Source organism: Callithrix jacchus, chromosome 12, assembly GCF_049354715.1.
Source record: "Callithrix jacchus isolate 240 chromosome 12, calJac240_pri, whole genome shotgun sequence".
In the NCBI taxonomy this organism is placed as follows: domain Eukaryota; kingdom Metazoa; phylum Chordata; class Mammalia; order Primates; family Cebidae; genus Callithrix; species Callithrix jacchus.
In genome coordinates this window covers 100,171,073-100,191,476 of record NC_133513.1, presented here as the reverse complement: position 1 = coordinate 100,191,476, position 20,404 = coordinate 100,171,073, and the positions used below count along the sequence as shown (strand labels likewise).

Sequence of the window (20,404 nt, the reverse complement as noted above, 5' to 3'; positions counted from 1 at the left end):
TGGAACCTTAGGTTTAGGAAAGTGTTTTCTTACCTATGATTGCATGCAGGAAAATTAGGTTCAAATTCAGTGAATGCTTTAGAAGGTTAGGAGAGAAATCTAAGCCTTTTAATTGATGGAGAAAAAAATTCCCCAAACTACACACACACACACACACACACACACACACACACACACACACACACGAGATCATTTAATTACATCACTCTCTGCTGCTGTCTTTCCGGGATCTCCCCCAGGCTGGGACACACAGGCTCTGCTCCGGGTAAGGTCAAGATGCCAACTCAGGAAGCGTAAGAGAAGGAAGGAGCAGAAGCCCACCCATCCCTATCTCCTCAACTGGAAAAGACCAGAGAGAGAGAGAGAGAGAGAAAAGGAAACAGCAACACAGACTGATAGAAAAAATTAAGCAGGAATTGGAAGCTCCGGACTGAGCGACCGCTCCGGTAGCCCGGGGTTCACTGCCCCCGCGGGCAGGGTGCGCGGACTCAGCGCCGGGACCGGCGGCCGCGGGGGCGCAGAGAGGGCGGAGAGGAGAGGAGGCGGCAGCGCCGGCGAGGCTGAGGGGAGGTCGCCGGTGGCGCCTCCAGCGCCCGGAGCCCCGGTGCGCAGCGCAGCGCTGCCGCGGGACGCGGCGCCCGGAGCCCCGGCAGCGCCCGCCCTCCCTCCCGCGTCGCCCGCCAGCGCCAGCTCCCGCTCCGCCAGTGACTTCAGCTCAGCTCCACCCCCACGCGGCGGCTGCTCGCTCCGTCCGGACCCGCGCTCGGCACAAGCCCAGCCCGGGCAAGCGGCGGCCACCTGCCCGGAGCCGCCTCCGCCCGCCCCCACCGCGGCCCAACTTGGATGGAGTTGGGGTCCTGAGCGCCGGCTCCCCACAGCCGCCAGTGCAGAGTCCCGCGCCGTCACCTTCGGTCTGGGACCCCTCTCTCCGCTGCTCTCCGCTCCCGCGATGGGAAAAGTTGGCGCCTGCGGCGGCTCGCCAGCCCGGCTGAGCGCGCTCCTCGCCGGCGCGGGGCTCTTGGTCCTCTGCGCCCCAGGCGTCTGCGGCGGCGGCTCCTGCTGCCCCTCGCCGCACCCCAGCTCGGCCGCACGCTCGGCTTCGACCCATAGGGGTTTTTCTCACCAGGGGCCGCCAGGCAGGGCTCCTGCCACGCCCCTGCCCCTCGTAGTGCGCCCCCTGTTCTCAGTGGCCCCCGGGGACCGAGCACTGTCCCTGGAGCGGGCTCGGGGCACTGGGGCATCCGTGGCGGCTGCTGTACGCTCCAGCCGGAGGAGACGGAGCGGAGCGGATCAGGAGAAGGCAGAACTGGGAGGGGGCGCGAGTCGGAGCCCCCGGGGAGTGCTAAGAGATGGAGGGCAGCAGGAGCCTGGGACTCGGGAGCAGGACCCGGACAAAGCCACCCGCTTCCGGATGGAGGAGCTGAGACTGACCAGCACCACATTTGCGCTGACCGGAGACTCAGCACACAACCAAGCCATGGTCCACTGGTCTGGCCACAACAGCAGCGTGAGTAGATGGGACTGAGGGCAAAGGGGTGGAAAGACGGAAAGGGTTAAAGTCTGCTGTGTGATCTGATGGAGAACTGGAGGAAATGGGGTTTCTGGACTTGGGAGATGCTGCAAATTAGTCTCTGCCTACTTCCCCCAAGAGTTAACATCACCTACTAGGAGACCAGCCTCTACCTCTCTCACCCACCAACATCATCAGGGTCCTCTCCAAATGCCACAGCTTCAAACCAACAAGTCAAATTTCTGTTTCCTGCTGCCTTGGTCGCATTGGTGTGTGGAACCGAAGACCAGGCAAACAGAGGGGTTAAAGTACTCCTAATACAGAAATGAAAGGGTTAAATTTCCAGGCAGGCTGACATTTCCTCAGATGACTTTCCCTTTACTTGCCAGACTTATGTACTGGCTCAAGGAAGATTAAGAAGACCCATATATGTAGGCGTTTTATTTTATTTTATTTTTAATTTCATGCAGAGCTCCTAACCCCTTCTTCCCCACAAGGGAGGAGAACGGCAGTGGAGAGTATAAGGTGTTCTTTAGTGGCTCCTCTGCTTTAGGGGACCAAGTGGATGCAAGTTTCAGGGCAGGAACTCTCCAGCATCTTCTAACAGCACTAGTGAGTGTGTTTTGAGAACTGGGGCTTTCCAGCCCGTGAATGAGCGGTTGTTTTCCGGCATGGTCAGTCTCAGGAAGATCAGATATATCCCAGTGACAACAACTCCCTGTTCTCCCCCATTGCCTGACCTCCTCTAATGAAGAACACAGATAAAGACTTAACATTCCCTTTATGAAGGCAGGAAAGAGCTTGCTGACTTCCAGGAGGCTGGATTCCAGGGACTTAGGATGCAAGTCCATGAGCTTTGGTCATATCAGGAAAGGTTTTAGATTTTCAGAAAAGCTTGCATGTCTGCAATCCAAGGGAGCTACTCCCGTTGAAATTGAACCTAGAAACTTCAATGAGTTGAAATAGTAAATAACTAGCTTTGATTGCAATAACTAAAAATGATTTTAAAGTGTGGAAACTTCTCCAGGCAGCAGCAAAGAGCATAAAAACCAAGGATGGGTAAAATGGGGGGAAATATTCCAACTTTTACAGCTTCAACCAGGTAATTGAGATTATAGTGTTTGTGATATGCACAATCTATGCAGCCTGGTACCTTTAGACACATTTTCGGTTGTGATGTAATTGCCAGAAACCTTCCCAGAGAAGTGCCACTTTAGTGAGTCGTGCTCATTGTCAGCTTTTTAATGTGAGTTGTGAACATTTTAAAACACTAGTCTGTCATTATTAATTCCTTGGGTCCATAGATATAAATTGTATTAAGGCATATCATGATAGATAATATTTTGTATTGATGTCTCTGTTCCGAGAGTAGGAGCAGCGTTTTCCCTACAATTCATCTTTCATGACAGAGGCTGTGGTTTAACATAGTTCTCTCAGGAGTGGTTTGATCAAATAAATGAAGCTGAATTTCTTTCCATTCAGGTTCTGGAGACCCTTGCCCTCATTCCTTACCTTAACTATTGTATCTCTCATATCGTAGCCACTAAAATTAATCCTCTAATTTGAACTTGAATCTTCTTAAACTGATTGAATAACTTTCGCACTGCTTTAAGTGATTAACTCAAAGCTTCTGGCTTTCAGGGGAGATTTTAAACACATCAAACATGTTAGCTCTTGTTGTATTAAGAAGTAAAAGACTTTGGACTCAAAATATTTCTGGCTTTTAATGTAATTCAAGCTGTAAAATATCACTCACCCATTAGACCTCTTTTTTTAGCTCATCTCTTGAAAGATGTTGGAAAGAAAGTAAAGTAGAATACATCTTTGGCAAATTTTTAACTTCCATTTAGGAAATGGTGCCAAGCACTGCCAACATTAAAAAAATAATAATAAATGGTGCTTAAAATTCTAGTAGGGCTTATTAGGGTCAGGGCATTGAACATGGCTGCGGGTCTAAGATAATGTTGGAAATAAGGAGATGACTGTTAAAAGTTTTGATCACTCCAATCATGTTAACGAATGAGGTGAGATATCTGCCCTCTGAAGTCTCTTATTTCATAAAGACCTCTCCTGACCCAGTCTGTGCCCTGGTCATCACACACAAAGGTGTTTTTACTTTTTCTTTTTTAAGTATATACATGCAAATAGTGGAGAAAGAGAAATAGTCTTTATCCATGTCCTCTAAAACAAAGCCAGTCCTACGTATCTGGACCAGACTCAGAGAGAGTTTAAAATATGTTTAAAGGAAAAGAAAGCAGAAAGAAACTTTTTTTGGCAGTTTTGTAGAATGCAAAGCAGAGTGGAGACCTGATTCCAGTTCTGCTTATTTGTGGTTTGATCCGAGCAAGTTTAGTGTCCTCTGAATGTGGATTTTCTGATCTGTAAAGCGGGGGCAATGCCTGTCAGATTAACAGCAGAGAATTAGGAGCCAGGCTATACATAAGAGGGTAGTGTGACCTGAAAGCCTCACACACCTGTTTGGAATTCTCGCAACAGTTCGCTTTACCCCAGAGTGGAAAATCTGCTCATCTAAACCTGAAGGCCTGGTTTAGGGGGGGATTTGGGGGGACTCATCTCTTTTCACATTTAGATGTCTTCCCCTATAAATCTGCTCCAAAACCCTTTCAGGGCCACAGGCAGTGCACATCCTGCAAACCCCTCTCATGTTTAGCAAAAAGCTTTTGCTGAGAAGAATCTCTGATTATGACAACACCTGCCTTCAAGGTGCAAATGCATGATAATTATAGGCTGCCTGTCAATCTGGTGAGGAATTCTGGATGGTTCACTCACCTCCTTCCCTTCTCTTTCCTGCCCCCTCAGCTGTTGGACTTGAGCAGTTGTATAAAGACATGTCTGTTTTGCCTCATCTGTGGGTGTGATATGATTCCTCTGTACTGAAGTCTCGATTGATGGAAACTGTTGCTAGAGTTGGTGGAACACCTGGGGGGATCTTCTGGCATGAAAGGTGCTGGGTATGAATCATTTGTCATGAGCCTGGTGTCGTAAGCAAGAACATATTGTTCCCACCCTACTCATCCCAGGCATGCTGTGCCCTGATCTAAATTTATATAGTAATCCTAAGAGTGTTAAAATATATATTTGCCTTTATATGTATGCATAATGGTGTATGTGTTTATTTCTTATTTCCAAGGGATTTTAAAGTGCTACAGCATTAATCTCCATAAATTCCTTTGTAGGTAGTAAGTAGGTGACAAGTGTTAATATCTCTTTTTCATATTTTTATGCCAAAGTTAGTTTTAATATTTCAGCTCGCCACTCTGCCCCTTTCTCACTGGCAACTGTATTACCAGATTTGTTCACAGAGGGTTTTACTTGACTTGTGATGAGAGCTTTAATGTTCCATTTATCATAGCACATGAGGGACTGCTTGATTTCTCTGTACCTCTTTGCTTCTAGATGTTCTGGGACTTGACATTTATCACCCAATATTGAGTCCCAAACTGGGCTGACTTTTGGGGTAGATGCCATACATTCATCATCTCACTTTATTTTTCACAGAAATGTCAAGAGTACGTGTTATTATTGTCATTACATACAGGAGAAAACTGAGGTTCCAAAAGGCTAAATGAATTGCCAAACAGATACAGGAGGTCAGTGGCAGAGCAGAGACTGTCACCCAGAATGGTGCTACTCCCAAACTGCACAGAAGGGCTTTTCCAATGGACTTTAGAGTAGAACAGAAAAACTCAGACCTTTTGGAATCTGAATTTTGGATAATCCTATCTTGAGTTAATTTCTGATGATGGTGGAGGAGGACGTACTCTTAGCTGGAAGCTCCGTCTCCTTGTAGAAAAGCAAGGACATTAACATGTGCCTGTCACATTGCACCCTTTACCTTAAGTAGTGATTTGGTTGTTCTCTCATCCACCCACCTCTTCATCTTCAGTGAGACATGGAATCTGCACCTGGTGATTCAGTGAGCAAGAGGTAACCTGTGATCATTCAGCTTTCAGCTCAGTTGTTCTTTAGGAATATGTTCCTTTTCTGACAAATCTGACGTTACAGACAGGTTGGCTATGAATGCTTGACTTGGCTATACATTTTGATAGTTTATTTTGGGGAGGGGGAGCTGACATTTTACAAAGTAAAATGATAAAATATTTTAGCTTTCTTTAGCAAGCCCACATAATTCCTTCTCTGATCAGTACTTAATGCCATATGAATGCTAATGTGGTGTGATTTGGAAGGCAGTGGATTTGAAAGCGAACAGATTAGAGTTTGAATCTTAGCCATTCTGCTAACCAGCACATTGCCTTGAGTAAGTCACTTCAATTCTTTGAACCTCAGTCTCCTCATCTAAAATATGGGAATAGTATATCTTTGGGAGGTTTATTCCCAAAGATGTGACATCATGTATACAAAGTGCTTTGTTCATAGTAAATGCTCAATAAATGCTACTTACTTTTCTTACATAAAGAAAGAGTTCTCCACTGGAACTAAGAATTATGGGTTATAATCCTAACTGTATACAAAAGTTGGATATATAGTCATAGCACGTTGAAATGTTGTGGCCTCGATTTCATCCTCTGTAAAATGACACTAACAGACTAAACTCCTTGACAGGTCAAAACTAACTTAATCCCTTGTTTGTATAGATACTGTGTACCTGCTGCATTTAAGTAAAGTGCACTAGGGAGTGCTGGGGATGCAGAAATGACACAATGACCTATACCCTTGACCTGTAAGGGAACAAACCTTTTATTTCACAAGATTCTTCCTTTTTCCTCAGTTCATATGCGTATCTATTTAGGGGAAATCAAGTAATTTGAGCTCCCAGAAGGACTACATTTCAATCTGGGCACATGGGTTTGCAGCAAAACATAGTTTATTAGGTTTATTATATTACATCTTCATGTTAAGGAACTTGCTATCTTTGGACCCCCAAAAAATGCCTAATGTGAAATTGGAAAGTAAAAATTTCTTAGATATTTAATGAGATTTTCTAGAGAACATTGGCATGACTATTGACTCTCAGAATCATATCCACATTCTTTTAAAGAGAGACCTTAGAAATTCATAGGCTAGGGCAAAAAAAAGCAGATATACTAATCTCATTTATATATGAGAATAAAAATTGCTCCCATTTAGGAGTAATTGCTATGTGCTAGCATTATGCTAAGAACCTTACACAAATTATCATATTTACTTTTAATTCCACAAATATTTATTGAGCTCCTAATGTTTGTCATTCACTGGCATAGGGTTATTTGTGAAATGCTACACAAGATGAAAAGAAAGAATTCCTGCCCTCAGCGAGCTCTTGGTCTTATACCCAAGAAACTTCTTTGGCCGGGCACGGTGGCTCACACCTGTAATCCCAGCACTTTGGGAGACCGAGGTGGGTGGATCACGAGGTCAAGAGATCGAGACCATCCTGGTCAACAAGGTGAAACCCCATCTCTACTAAAAATACAAAAAATTAGCTGAGCATGGTGGTGTGTGCCTGTAATCCCAGCTACCCAGGAGGCTGAGGCAGGAGAATTGCCTGAACCCAGGAGGCGGAGGTTGCGGTGAGCCGAGATCGCGCCATTGCACTCCAGCCTGGGTAACAAGAGCGAAACTCCGTCTCAAAAAAAAAAAAGAAAGAAAGAAAGAAAGAAACTTCTTAAGCGACAGCAGGAGGTGCACGTTGTCTAAGACAGAACATGCTGTAGGAGGTCAGGAGAGAGTTGAGCATCTTCTAGCTGGGGTGGCCTTCAAGCTGGATTGTGGAGTAGGTACTTCAGATGAACCTTGAAATGTAAAGAAGATTGTAAGTAACAGTTGGAAATTATTACAAAGATATTTTTAGCTGAATGGATGTCATGACCGAAAGTCAAGAGAAGAGATGTAAACATTCCTCTTTATATCCAGGAATTTAACTTAACTTTGTTTAAAAACTATGCTTAACTAAAGTTTTAATCTTAGGAATGATTGAAAAATATGAGTTAAGCAAAAAATATACACATCAATCTTGTATTAAATTTGGGTACATTCCAAGCCCTGTAGGAAAATAAAAGCCCTTATGGTCACTGAGCGATATGACTGCCCTTATTTGCACATTAAATCTTAGCTGGAGTCATCATTGTTTCATTTTTACCTTGACATTTTCCATACAGAGTTTTCACAAAAGGACTTTCTTTTGTTTAAGTTCTTGATGAGAGAGATCACTGCTCAGGCTGCCTCAAGGCTACATTAATTTGGCTCTCTGCCAGCTCATGTTCAGCCACTAAATGTATGTAAAATATTTGTCCTGTTTTTGTGTATGTCTCCATTACCATTCCTTATTTTGTGGTTAAAAAGTGTAGAAAAGGCACTCGTGTCTCCTGGAGGGGAAACTGGCTCAGCTCTGCAGTGGCCAAAGGGATGAGAGAGAAGAGCTATGTTCATTGCGAGGTGAGGCCAGGCCCCGTGAAAGTGTGGTGGTTCCTCTCAAGGAGCTCAAATTCTGCTCCAGTTGTTTGGATGGAGTAGGCAAACAGTTGGAAAGAAACACAGGTGGAATCTTACTGTGCAATGTTTATAATGAAAGAACAGAGCTTGTTGTAGAATGTAGATAAGAAAAAAAAGGACGTGAATGCTCTGTCCAAAATCCTATGTGAGATTTTACACACACATAAAAGATATTGTGTCTATTTTTATAGCACACCTGAATGTTTTTATACCACTTTAGATAAGTTATAGCCCCTTTTTTCTCTTTGCAAAATGCTCCAGTTTTTAAAGATCGACACATTACTTCCATTACTTAATGTATTTTTTCTCACCACAATTCTATAAGTTAGGAAAGCAAAATGTTATCTCCACTCTCAGGTAAAGAAACCAAGAGGTTGCTATTAAGTAGATCAGTTAGTGGAAGAAGAAGGTCCAGTAACATTTGGTCACGCTGTAGGACTGCTTCTTGGTTTGGGCCACTGCTGGCTTGCCACAGGCAAGAGTTAGAATATAGCTGCACCCTAGCCTCATGGTTTGTCTGAAACCCATGCACCTGCATCCATAAGGTTTTCCATTGTGGGAAGAAGAGTGAATATTGGCTGTAGAGCTCCTGAGTTCTGGGTTCAGCTTTTCAATTTGTCTTGGACTTCAAAAAAAGTACCCTCATGAAAAGTCATGCCCTTGTTTAAGCCTCTGAAGTTACCTTAAAGAGTGATGAGGGGACCTTTTGGAAGTGAGGTTCCCAGTAATAACCTGTCTGTCATATGTATTCCACTGCCAATGGATTTCAGAGATGAGATTACTTATGACTGGGTCTATTGCAATAGCAGCTTGGGGTTGATAGGAGGTATAGCCATTTCTTCCTTTCTTTATTTTCTTATATAGATAAAATCTAGTTAAAAATAATATTAAAGGTGGTCTCACTACCTCTTTCCATGTAGGAAACCTAGAGTATCAGTCAACATTATGGAGCCAAACTAAAGGAGTGCCTGTTGGTGCTAATGGGTTTTACTCGCTCAAGTATTACAATTGAGTTGCCACCTATTGCTTTTTCTAATTCTAACTTTTGGGGTGAGAGTGGTAGAAGAGAGCAAAGAAAAGTTTGCTAAATATCAGGGACAATTCTATATAGATAAGACGCATTGATTGTAACAGAAGTCTCCTGTAACAATAATGATATGAATAACCACCAATGTAGTGAGCAGCTTCCCTGGAAATATAATCCAGAACATCATCATATGATTTCACTCGATTCTCACAATACCTTTATGAACTACATATTGTTATCCTCATTCGAAAGCTGTAGAAGTTAAGCTTAAACAATTTGCCCAAAGTTACCAGCTAGCAAGTGGCAGAGCTGGGATTTGATTTTTGCCCTTTCTGGCACCAAAGCTCTTTCTGCTAAATCATGCTTTGGGTTTATTTTTGTGTAAGTTTATTTTTGAATGGGTTTATTTTTGAGTTTCTTTAGAAAGAACTCCACAATTCAGTGCAGACGGGATGGTAGGGGAACTCTTGGTATGAATGACACATCTTGGGGGGTCTCGTTTTCACTTCACCCCATTGTCAGGTCACTGACACTTTACTTGACAATAAGCCACTCCATGATGCAGCTTGGGTTGAAGCGCTAACCTCTGTCCATTTCCACAAGTGGCTTCTGGGGGTTATTAATGTGTGTCATCCTGTTATCCTGGGAGGATGTGTGGGATGGGCCGTTTGGTTTCTCCCTGCTGACTAATGACCCTAGAGTGGCAGTGTACACAATGTGTACACATTTTAAAGAAAGTGCTAGTGAGAATCATGTTATCAGACGACCAACTAATCATGTGCCCTGGAACCAATGGATTGATGCCTCTAGTCATTTTTCCCTAACCAGAGTGACAAGGGCTGTTGAGACATAAAATTATGAGCCATCAATCCTTCTGCTCCAGGACCTTTGCTGGTTTGGGGCTAAGTGGTGGGTGGGCAGGGTGGGGGGCAGAATAAAAGTGAAAGATCTTCCCCTTATCTCAGCAATTCCCATTGTACATTCTTGATTATAGTTGTTAAAGGGAAATTGGCTATTGTAGGCCCATTCAGCACCCTGGTTTAGAAATTTATCATCTGCAGACCTGCTCGCCCTGACTTGTATTTTGCTGAAATAATAGAAGAATTCTTAACTGGGCAGGCATGGGCTCACTCATAGGTGCCTGGGGCAGCATTTCACAAAGGACTGTCCTCATGGGTCCTGCTTCTGAATGTCCTGATGGGGAGACGGGACAGGGAATCTGTATGTTTTAGAAACTCCCTAGGAGAGTCTTGGGAACACTCAGGTTTGAAAATTATTTCCTTGAGATTTGTACTTGAGTTTAAGAGTCCATGGATTTCTTCCATTAACTGCATAATTTTGGGTTAATATGCTTTAATTTTTCCCATGGAGAGATGCATCCCACAGTGTTTATCAGCTTCTCCGTAGAAACCGTGACCCCCTACAGCGAATACCTGGTGGAATGAAAGGCCTTATAAATCACATGGAACAGTGCAGAGTCATCCAGGTGAAATTTCTGTCATTCAGTGTATACTAAAAAATTATCTTTCATGGCTGTCCACATAACCATGGGTAAAATAAGTCCTAGGTGGCAAAAAATATTCATGATTTAAAATTCAACATAATTTATTGGGCTAATTGCCGACTCTACTATCCACTAGCTATGTGAACTTGTGCAGTTCACTCTGTAACTCTGTATGACTCTGTCCTTAGTTACCTCATCTGTAAAATGAGGATAATAATGGTACATTTCTTATATGGACACTTGATGGTTAACAGAGATAATATAAATTCTTTTTATTTTTTTTCTTTTGAGACAGAGTCTTGCTCTGTTTCCCAGGCTGGAGTGCAATAGCATGATCTTGGCTCACTGCCACCTCCGTCTCTTGGGTTTAAGCAATTCTCCTGCCTCAGCCTCCTGAGTAGCTGAGGCACCTGCCACCGTGTCCAGCTAGTTTTTGTGTTTTTAGAAGAGATGGGGTTTCCCCATGTTGGTCAGGCTGGGCTTGAGCTCCTGACCTCAGGTGATCCACCCACCTCGGCCTCCCAAAGTGCTGGGATTATAGGCATGAGCCACCATGCCCGGCTGAGGTAATAGAACTTCTTATTGGAACATCTGGCATATACTAAATCATCAGTAATGGTTAGTTGTTATTATTGTTTCATTGATATTAATAGTGCTCCTGTATTGCCTACTAAAAGATGTTTGTAATATGACACTTGTGATGTTGCTTCTGTTTCTGCATTTAAGTTCTCTCACTCCAGTTCTGTTTCCTTATGTTGAAGATTGGGGCACTGTCCTAATCTTTTTAGCATCCCTCTCAGCATCTCAAGCTGTTTCCACTTAATACTTGCTTACTAAATTATTTGCTATTCTACTGCTATTTCCTTGGGAAAGCTAGTTTTTTTTTCCATGTTTTATGATCAAACTTTGTACCTGTGTGTTGTAGAATAATGAAGTCATTAAAAGATTGATTATATAAATTTTTATGAATGTTATAAAATTCTAAATAGTTTATAATATATAAACTTTTATGAGTTATAAATTTATAACATTCATAAAAATTTATATAATCAATCTTTTAATGACTTCATTATTCATATAATGATTATATAATCATTGATTATATAATCAATCTTTTGTAATCATATAAATTATTATATAATTTTAATTGGGAAACTGTCCACAAAATATCAGAATAAGATTACAAAATGGCACAAACTTAAACCCATTAAGCCAGGGATTTTTTGTCTATGTTGTTCTCTCATATATCTCAAGTCTCTAGAAATATATCTGGAGGCGGGTGCTGTGGTTCACACCTGTAATCCCAGCACTTTTGGAGGCTGGGGTGGGTGGACCACTTGAGGTCAGGGGTTCGAGACCAGGTTGGCCAACATGGTAAAACCCTGCTTCTACTAAAGTAAATTAGCCAGGCTTGGTGTCAGGCACTGGAAATCTCAGCTACTCAGGAGGCTGAGGCAGGAGAATCGCTTGAACCTAGGAGGTGGAGGTTGCAGTGAGCCAACATGGTGCCACTGCACTCCAGCCTGCATGACATAGTGAGACTCCATTTCAAAAAAAGAGAAACATACCTGGGAATTGTAAGGGTTTGAGACAGATTTTTTCAATTATTAGATACTGTAAAATTAAACTTTTGTGAAAAAAAATCAGGACACATAAGACTCAAAATGTTTGCTAGTGATTATGATGAATGTTAGTATTCTATACAAGGTTTCTTGTGTTTGTTCATTCTTTCTGTCATTTCTCAATAAATGTGTATTGCTTGAATTATTTTTAAAAGTTATTTTAAAATGAAAATAAATGAAAGAGAGAGCAAACGAGTTTGTGGACTTGGCCTCATTAAAATTGAATTCCAGGCAACAACTGTGCATAGAGCTCACATTCAAGTTGCCTGTTTCCCTTCTAATCACTATTGTTGGGAGACAGTGTGGTGTCCAGGCCTTTTGCAAAATAGAAAGATCACTCTGTGTCTGTCTCCTGGGTATTCAGCAGCATGTGCTACCAGGCCTTTTGTTTATCATTGCCTTTGTTGATTCCAGAGAGAATGATCTATGGTGATTTCACCAACCTGACTATATATATCTCAGAAATTTCAGTGACCTCCATTCAGCCAATAAAACAACACATATTTTAGTTTAAAACCCAATCTCTGTCCTGATTTTGGTCTCCATCTCCACATCATATAAGTACGTATAAATATATACATAATAAAGATGTGTACTCTTGTATATCTGCATACATTCACAGCAACATAAGCACCAATATACAACATTTAAGTCTCGACTCTTAAAAATGAAATATTAGTATCATAAGGCCATGGTCATCATGTTTATTGATTGTGGGTGCTGACTGGAAGGAGAACTCCAGAACAAGGAGAGATGGAAAAACAAAAAACAAGAGGAGATAGGGAGAGAGCAACAACAGATATACCGAAGACAGAGAATGAATAACAGAGAGAAGAAAAGGGAAAGGAAGAAAATGAAGGAGGAAGAGGATAGGAAAAGAGAAGAGAAGGAACATAAGTGCATGACAAATGGAGAGAGAGATAGAAGGAAAGTCAGAGAGCAGAGGCAGACTGAGTAGAGGAGGAAAAAGGAAAGAGGAGAGACAGAGAGACTATAGACAAAGAAAGCTATGTGGGGAGACAAAGACAGAGCTGTGATGGAGGCAAATAAACAAAGCAGGAGAATCACAAAAGAGTAAGGGGTGAAAATAAAATGCAAAAGTGTCAGTGAGTTTATTAGTCCATTCTCACATTGCTAATAAAGAAATACCCAGGACTGGGTGATTTTTAAAGGAAAGAGTTTAATTGACTGATTAGCATGGCCTGATGGCCTCCAGAAACTTATAATCATTGTGGAAGGGGAAGCAAAGAGATCCTTCTTCACATGGGGGCAGAAAGAGAGGAACAGAGTGGAGGAGAGGGGAAGCACCTTATAAAACCATCAGATCTTGTGAGAGCTCACTCACTATTATGAGAACAACATGGAGGTAACCATTCCATGATTCAGTTACCTCTCACTAGGTCCTATGTGTGGGACCCCTTCCAGGTTGTTTTCATGGTCCATCATTGAGTGTCTGTGGTTTTTCCAAATGCATGGTGCAAGCTGTCAGTAGATCTACCATTCTGGAAAATGGAGGACATGGTCCTCTTCTCACAGCTCCACCAGGCAGTGTCCCATGGGGACTCTGTGTGGGGAACCCAACCACACACTTCCCTTCTGCACTGCCCTAGCAGAGGTTCTCCATGAGGGCTTCACCCCTGTAGCAGACTTCTGCCTGGATATCCAGTCATTTCAATACATCCTCTGAAATGTAGGCAAAGGTTCCCAAACCTCAATTTTTGTATTCTGAACACCTACAAGACTAACACCACATGGAAGCTGCCAAGGCCCAGGGCTTGCACCCTCTGAAACAATGGCCTAAGCTATACTTTGTCTCCTTTTTGCCACAGCTGGAGCTGAAGCAGGTGAGATTCAGGTCACCATGTCCCAAGGCTGCACAGAACAGGTCCACTAAAGTATTTTTGCCTTCCAGGCCTTTGGGTCTGTGATGGAAATATCTGCTGTGAAGGTCTCTGATATGCCCTAAAGACATTTTCCCCATTGTCTTTGTGATTAACATTTGGCTCCTCATTACTTATGCCAATTTCTTCAGCAAGCTTGAATTTCTCTCCCTCGCCTCAATTTCCCTGCTTCCTCTTGAATGCTTTGCCACTTAGAAATTTCTTCCACCAGAATAATTCTGCCTAAATTATCTCTCTCAAGTTCAAACTTTCACAGATCTCTAGGGCAAGTGCAAAATGCCACCAGTCTTTTTGCATAGCAAGAGTGATATGTGTCTTCATCCAAATCTCCACTTGAGTTGTATCTCCCAGAATTCCCACTTGTTGTGGGAGTAACCCAGAGGAAGGTAATTGAATCATGGGGGTCAGTGTTTCCTGTGCTTTTCTCACCATAGTTAATAAGTATCACAAGATTCAGTGTGTTTATCAGGGGTTTTTTCTTTTGCTTCTTCCTCATTTTCTCTTGCTGCTGCCATGTAAGAAGTGCCTTTCACCTCCCGCCATGATTCTGAGACCTCCCCAGCCATGTATAACTGTAATAAGTCCAATTATACCTGTTTTTCTTTTCAGTCTTGGATATGTCTTTATTGGAATGAAACAAGACTAATACAAAGAGTGACCTTCATTCCAGTTTGCAACAAGTTTCTCGTCTCTATATGAAATCACCTTAGCCTTGACTTCCATTGTCCATGTCACTATCAACATTTTAGTTAAAGCCATTCAACAAGTGTCTAGACAGTTTCAAATTTTCCCGCACCTTCCTGTCTTCTGAGCCCTCCAATTCTCAAGGAAGTTCCAAACTTTCCCAGATTTTCCTGTCTTCTTCTGCACCCTCCAATTCTCTAGGAAGTTCCAGACTAATATCTTTTTGTCTTCTTCTGAGCCCTCCAAACTGTTCCAATCTCTGCCTGTTACCCAGTTCCAAAGTTGTTTCCACATTTTTGGGTATCTTTACAGCAACACTCCACTATTCAGTACTAATTTACTGTATTAGTTCATTCTCATTCTGCTACTAAAGATATACCCAGTACTGGGTAATTTATAAAGGAAAGAGTTTTTAATTGACTCACAGTTCAGCATGGCTTGGGAGGCCTCAGCAAAGTTACAGTTATGGCAAAAGGGGATGCAGACATGTCCTTCTTCACATGGCAGCAGGAGAGAGAAGTGCAGAGTGAAGAGGGGGAAAAGCCCCTTGTAAAACCATCAGCTTTCATGAGACCTCACTCACTATCACGAGCAAGGACAGCATGGTGGTAACTGCTCCCATGGTTCAGTTATCTCCCACCAGGTCCCTCCCATGACATGTTGGGATTATGGGAACTATAATTTAAGATGATATTTGGGTGAAGACATAGCTAAACCATAACACTGAGTGAGAAGAACTTATAATCAAGTCAAGGGTGTAGAAGAACTGGGTCCTAAGAAGACTGTGCCTTTCCAAAAGCACAGTGCCTCTTTTGCCTTTTGCTTTGAGTGATTTTGTACCCAACCATGTCAGACAGTTAGCAGAGGCAACCACTCTTGCATGTGTGATGGCTTTGAAGCTGTATGTTGGTCAGAGGAGTGTGGAGTGGAAGAGGTTCATGTAGTATTTATGCATTGTTAAGAATCTCTTAAGAATGATTTCATTTTAAAGTGTGACTGATGCTCTAGATGGTGGAAAGAAAACTTTTAACCTTTCCTTTTATACCAGTTCTGAATTTTTAACATGGGCATGCATTTCTTTAATAATAAAAATACTAAAACATGTTTTAAGTGGTTGTTGTGTCAGCACCGTGCTGAGTACTGGGAATACAAAGATGAATAAGATCTGATCTTTACCCTTGAGGGTGCATATTCTGGTGGAAATAGACCCATAAACAGATAAATTGCAATTTACTGTGATAAGTGCATAATAGCTGTAATAGAGTTTTGTGCAAAGTGCTATGGGAGCAAAGATGAGTAGGGGACAGCTAATTTTGCCTGAGAGTGGGAGGCAAGGTTTTAAAGTGAAATGACATTTAGGCTGGGTCTTTATACAAGAGTAAGAATTTTGCAGACAGAATAGGGCAGGGTAGGAGAAAAGGCCATTTGTACCTGTTTTTAATGCTCTATATCTTGGGTCTTGGGTTGGTCTTAGGTTGTTAGCACAATCACCAAGCTGTGACTGGGAGAACACTTTCTTCGTAGTCTTAATGTCTAAGATATTTGGAACCAAGGCTAACAGTGTTTTAAAATATCAGATTAGATTCCACATCTTAGAGTGTCCTGTCAAGTTCTTGTCCTCAATCTGGACAAAATAATCTGATTTTCTAGAGATAAATTGCTCCCCTAAATCTTCACCCCACCAACACTTACAATCAAGAGTGCTCATGCACATGCACATACACAAATCCATTTTAAAGCATTGGCATCTCTCTTCACAGCTAAATCTGATTAGCACAATGGTGATGGGATTTTTTTATTGGTTATTTTGTATGTTTCTCCTTTTAAAGACTTAAAAGTGGTTGTTTTTGGTATTTTCTTGGACATGCTTCTCAAATCAGTATTAGAGACAAGTATATTGGGATGAACTGGATTGTTATCACTTATGATTAAAGCATGACTTTTTTTTACAGTAGTAAGAAAATGCAGTAGAATAGTTCACTGCATGTATTTAGTGTACAGTGTATATACACTAAATACATGGAAAAGTCCCAGAAAAAAGGTTAGGTTTTAATTGGTTGGCCCTTTCTGTACTTCTTGTCTATCTTTTAAATAAAAGAAAAAAAGAACAGAAAGGATAAAGCTGGGGAGGAAATGTATGTATAGTCAGAGACAGAGGGCATATGCACTCTCAGGACTGGCTTGCCAGCCAGTGAGTAGTGGAAGAGATATCTTTATGGTCTTTCAGTTTCATTCCTTCCTTGCTTGTAAGTCTTAGCAGACTGTTTGAGATTATGTTACAAGGTCTTGATTTGGCTTTACGGTGTTGTCACTTCAGAAATTTTTGCTTAGCATTTTGTGCTGGGTAGTAGAGAATCAATTTAGGAATTTCATCATTTTAAGACAAAAATTAGTTGAGAAAGAGCTTTTCAGCAGATCCCAAATATGTCCTGAGACAAATAAATGTCTATCCCCAAAGAGTAAGAATTAGCACCCTTCCAGTCACCTAAGCCTTGGTTTAATACCCTCTATGAAAGTTGTCTTGATATTCATTTAATTTAGATTAAAATCTTAGGGCAGGGAGAAGGGAAAATTGTATTTGCCTTAAAAGCTCATCAACTTTAAAGTAGCCTAGTACCTCTTACTTAACTTAAATGCGGGTATTGAAAATACCTTTAAAGAAATGTTTGCATTCCCCATTAGAGGGAAAGACTTAATTTGTCTTTTGTTGCAGGTAGGATTTGAGGTAGTTTAACATAGGGGTTGCCAAATTGTAGCCCATGGGCTATAACTGTCCTACTACCTGTTTTTTTATTCCCCCAAGCTAAAGATGGTTACTACATTTTTAAATGACTGGAATATCTAAAGTAGAATGATATTTTGCGATATGTGAAAATTATTTGATATAAAATTTTATTGGCACATGGCCACACTCATTCACTGACAAATGTCTATGGCTGCTTTCCTGCTACAACAACAAAGTTGAATAGTTGTGACAGAGACTGTATAGCTCACAAACCTAAAATATTTACTCTCTGACCCTTTCCAGGAAAGTTTGCCAAGTCCTGATTGAGGAGATTGGAGAGAATGTGAGCAGTGAGGCACAGTAAAGGTCCTGTGATTGTCACCTGCATGCCAACTTCAGAGTGTTTTGTGGACCCTTGGTTTTCCTGGCTCAAAAGCATACATATTCCTGAGCATTGCAGATTTCCGGTCACAAAGTGAATCATCTGTTTTCCGTCCCTGCCCCTTTGCTCAAGATGTTTAAAACTTTGCTGCCTCTGTTTAAAAACTCAGTCTCCCATGTCTGTAGCCACTTAAATCCTTTCCATTAAGTCCTCATTTGGATATCACCTACTTTCTGAGGAATTCTTCAACACTTTCAAGAAGGGAAGCCTGAATGTTATGAAGAAAAGATCTGATCTTATGTGCTAGGTCATAGTCTCTATATCTCCCTCCAAGCACTAAGCATCATATAATGTGTGTTCCGATTAATAGTGAGTTTCTCAAGGGCAAGGCTTCATTTCATTTATTTTTATATGCCAGTATTTGGCACATAGATGGTTTGCAATAAGCATTTTTTTTTTCAGGACACTAAAGCAACATAGAATCTTTTTATTTACCTCTTTTAGTATAGAAGATAAATGATCAGCATTGATATACCATAAAGAAAGGCTGCCTGGATATTTTTCACTGTCTTGATTCCTGAAATATAAACTATCTGAGTTGTCTCATCCAAATTGTTCTACAAAAGTGGCCAAAAATAAGACAAAGGGAGAGAGAGAGAGGGGAGAGAGAAGGAGACAATGAGTGAGAGAGATTGACAGAGAGAGAGAGAGAGAGAGAAAGGAACATAGATTCAGATCAAATCAGATACATTGAAGGTCATAGCTCCCTTGTGGCAGGGAGGGTAGGGGTACAATTTGATGAAGCATGCTGTTCCAGTGGGTAGGATGGGCTGATGGCTGCCTGGTCGGGAATAGCACTGCCAAAGGCCTGAGAGAAAATAGCTTCATGCTCTTCATTTAAGGAGCTGATGCAGAAACCAGCCCCTGTGGTACAAAGTCTCAGCCGAGCAAGAACATTTGAAAAATGATGAGGACATATTGCATTATAAGAAATATACAATTCCAGTTGTGATAATGGACTGAATTGAGAGCACTGTGACAATAAGAGAAAGGATTGTAGGTTAGACCTACATTTTCTTACAGGCACATTTATCTGAAGGGATAAATTGAGAGTTGTTGGGTTTATCAAGTGAGTTTGGGTATGGTAGAATTTCAATTAAAGGTAGGTAAGGACTATTATATACTTAGGACTTGGATGATAGTTAATATAATAACAAATAACACTCACTGGTTTTTACTATGTGCCAAGCACTATTTGAAGGGAAACACATTCTGGAACAATAAGAAGTAGATACTGTTATTATTTCCTAGACATGAGTACAAGGAATTGTGCTATTCCCAGTATAATAGGAAGTAGTCCCAGTCATTATTCTCTAAAAAGTCTAGGTTAAGCTACATAACCTAGAATGAGAGGTCAAATAACTCATGCAAGGTCACATAGAAAGCAGATGGTATAATTGGGAGTTGGGAAGTTGGGGTCTAGAAAACCCCAGAGAGTTTAGACCCCATGGAGTTGGGGTCTGAAAAGCTCACCTTTTAACCACTACATTCTACTGCATTTAGAACACCGTGATATATCATCTTCAAGTAGCCTCAGATTTTTTCTGAATTTTGTGACTGTTAATTATACCTAGTACGTGTCAGGCATACAACAGGTGCTGGGGATTCATTCATGGTCAAAACTACTCATGCTCTGTAGGCTTTGAGATGTTATGATCAGGATTCTTTTTGGGAAGTAGGCTTTTCAAACCCCTCAAAGCGAACTCATTCTTTTGGAGTTAATTGAAAACATTTAGAGGAAATATTTTTTTTTTAAATGAGATGAACATTTTTAGGCAACAGGTGGAGTGCTGGTTGTCATGGTTTAGATACCATATAGAAATGCGTTTACAGAAATCTATATCTGCAGAGACAACACTTAAGGTTCTCCTTAGCATGGACATTGGTGAATTAGTATTTGTGTGTGTGGGTGTATGTGAAGGACATTTATATAGACACACATGTCTCTGCTTCTGCTTCTACATCTATATTATAAGCTATACTTATACCTGAAACTGGATAATTGCATTCAGCATCTCTGCTTTGTCTTCAAATTTTGAGGCAAATTCTCTTATATGAGGATGCAATAATACTGCAGGGCTGCTTTCCTGTGAAAACCGGGATGCTTGCCCCACTGGTATGATTAAACAAACAATTTATGTGCATGTGAAAAAATGATGAAATTCTTTGAAGTTCAGTAATAGTTAAATAAGGCACTGATTTTAAAATAGAGCTAAAATGATAGTCATTTTGCAAAGAATTTGGGCTTTCTTCTTATAATAGTTTGTTCTCTCACCTGGAAAATGCTTCTCTCTATTTAAAAGTTGTTCTTTTTTCCTCACAAATCAGAAACTGTTTTAGTTAGACCATGTGTGTGCACTTGCTATAACTTGTTAGATTTCACCTTAATATTTAAGTTGCCTGGATTCAATCAGAACAAATTTGGATTGTCTGACCTTGATTTATTATTAAAACTTCCCTGTAGCTAACTGGTTTGTATTTTTAATGGACTTTATTATTTTTAGACCTACTTAAATTTTATTTATGCTCAATTCTT

At 41.3% G+C, this 20,404-nt stretch overlaps 1 protein-coding gene across 5 annotated transcripts in view; it reads left to right on the top strand.

Annotated features, from left to right (window-relative positions):
• The first annotated feature begins 736 nt into the window (after positions 1–736).
• SORCS1 (sortilin related VPS10 domain containing receptor 1) overlaps positions 737–20,404 on the top strand; it is a 613,910-nt gene continuing 594,242 nt past the window's right edge. For all 5 annotated transcript variants that reach the window (XM_035269025.3, XM_035269024.3, XM_035269023.3 and 2 more), the window contains exon 1: positions 737–1,507. In XM_035269025.3, coding sequence (XP_035124916.3) covers positions 950–1,507 — 558 coding nt within the window. In that variant the 5' untranslated portion in view covers positions 737–949. The remainder of the gene's footprint in view (positions 1,508–20,404) is intronic.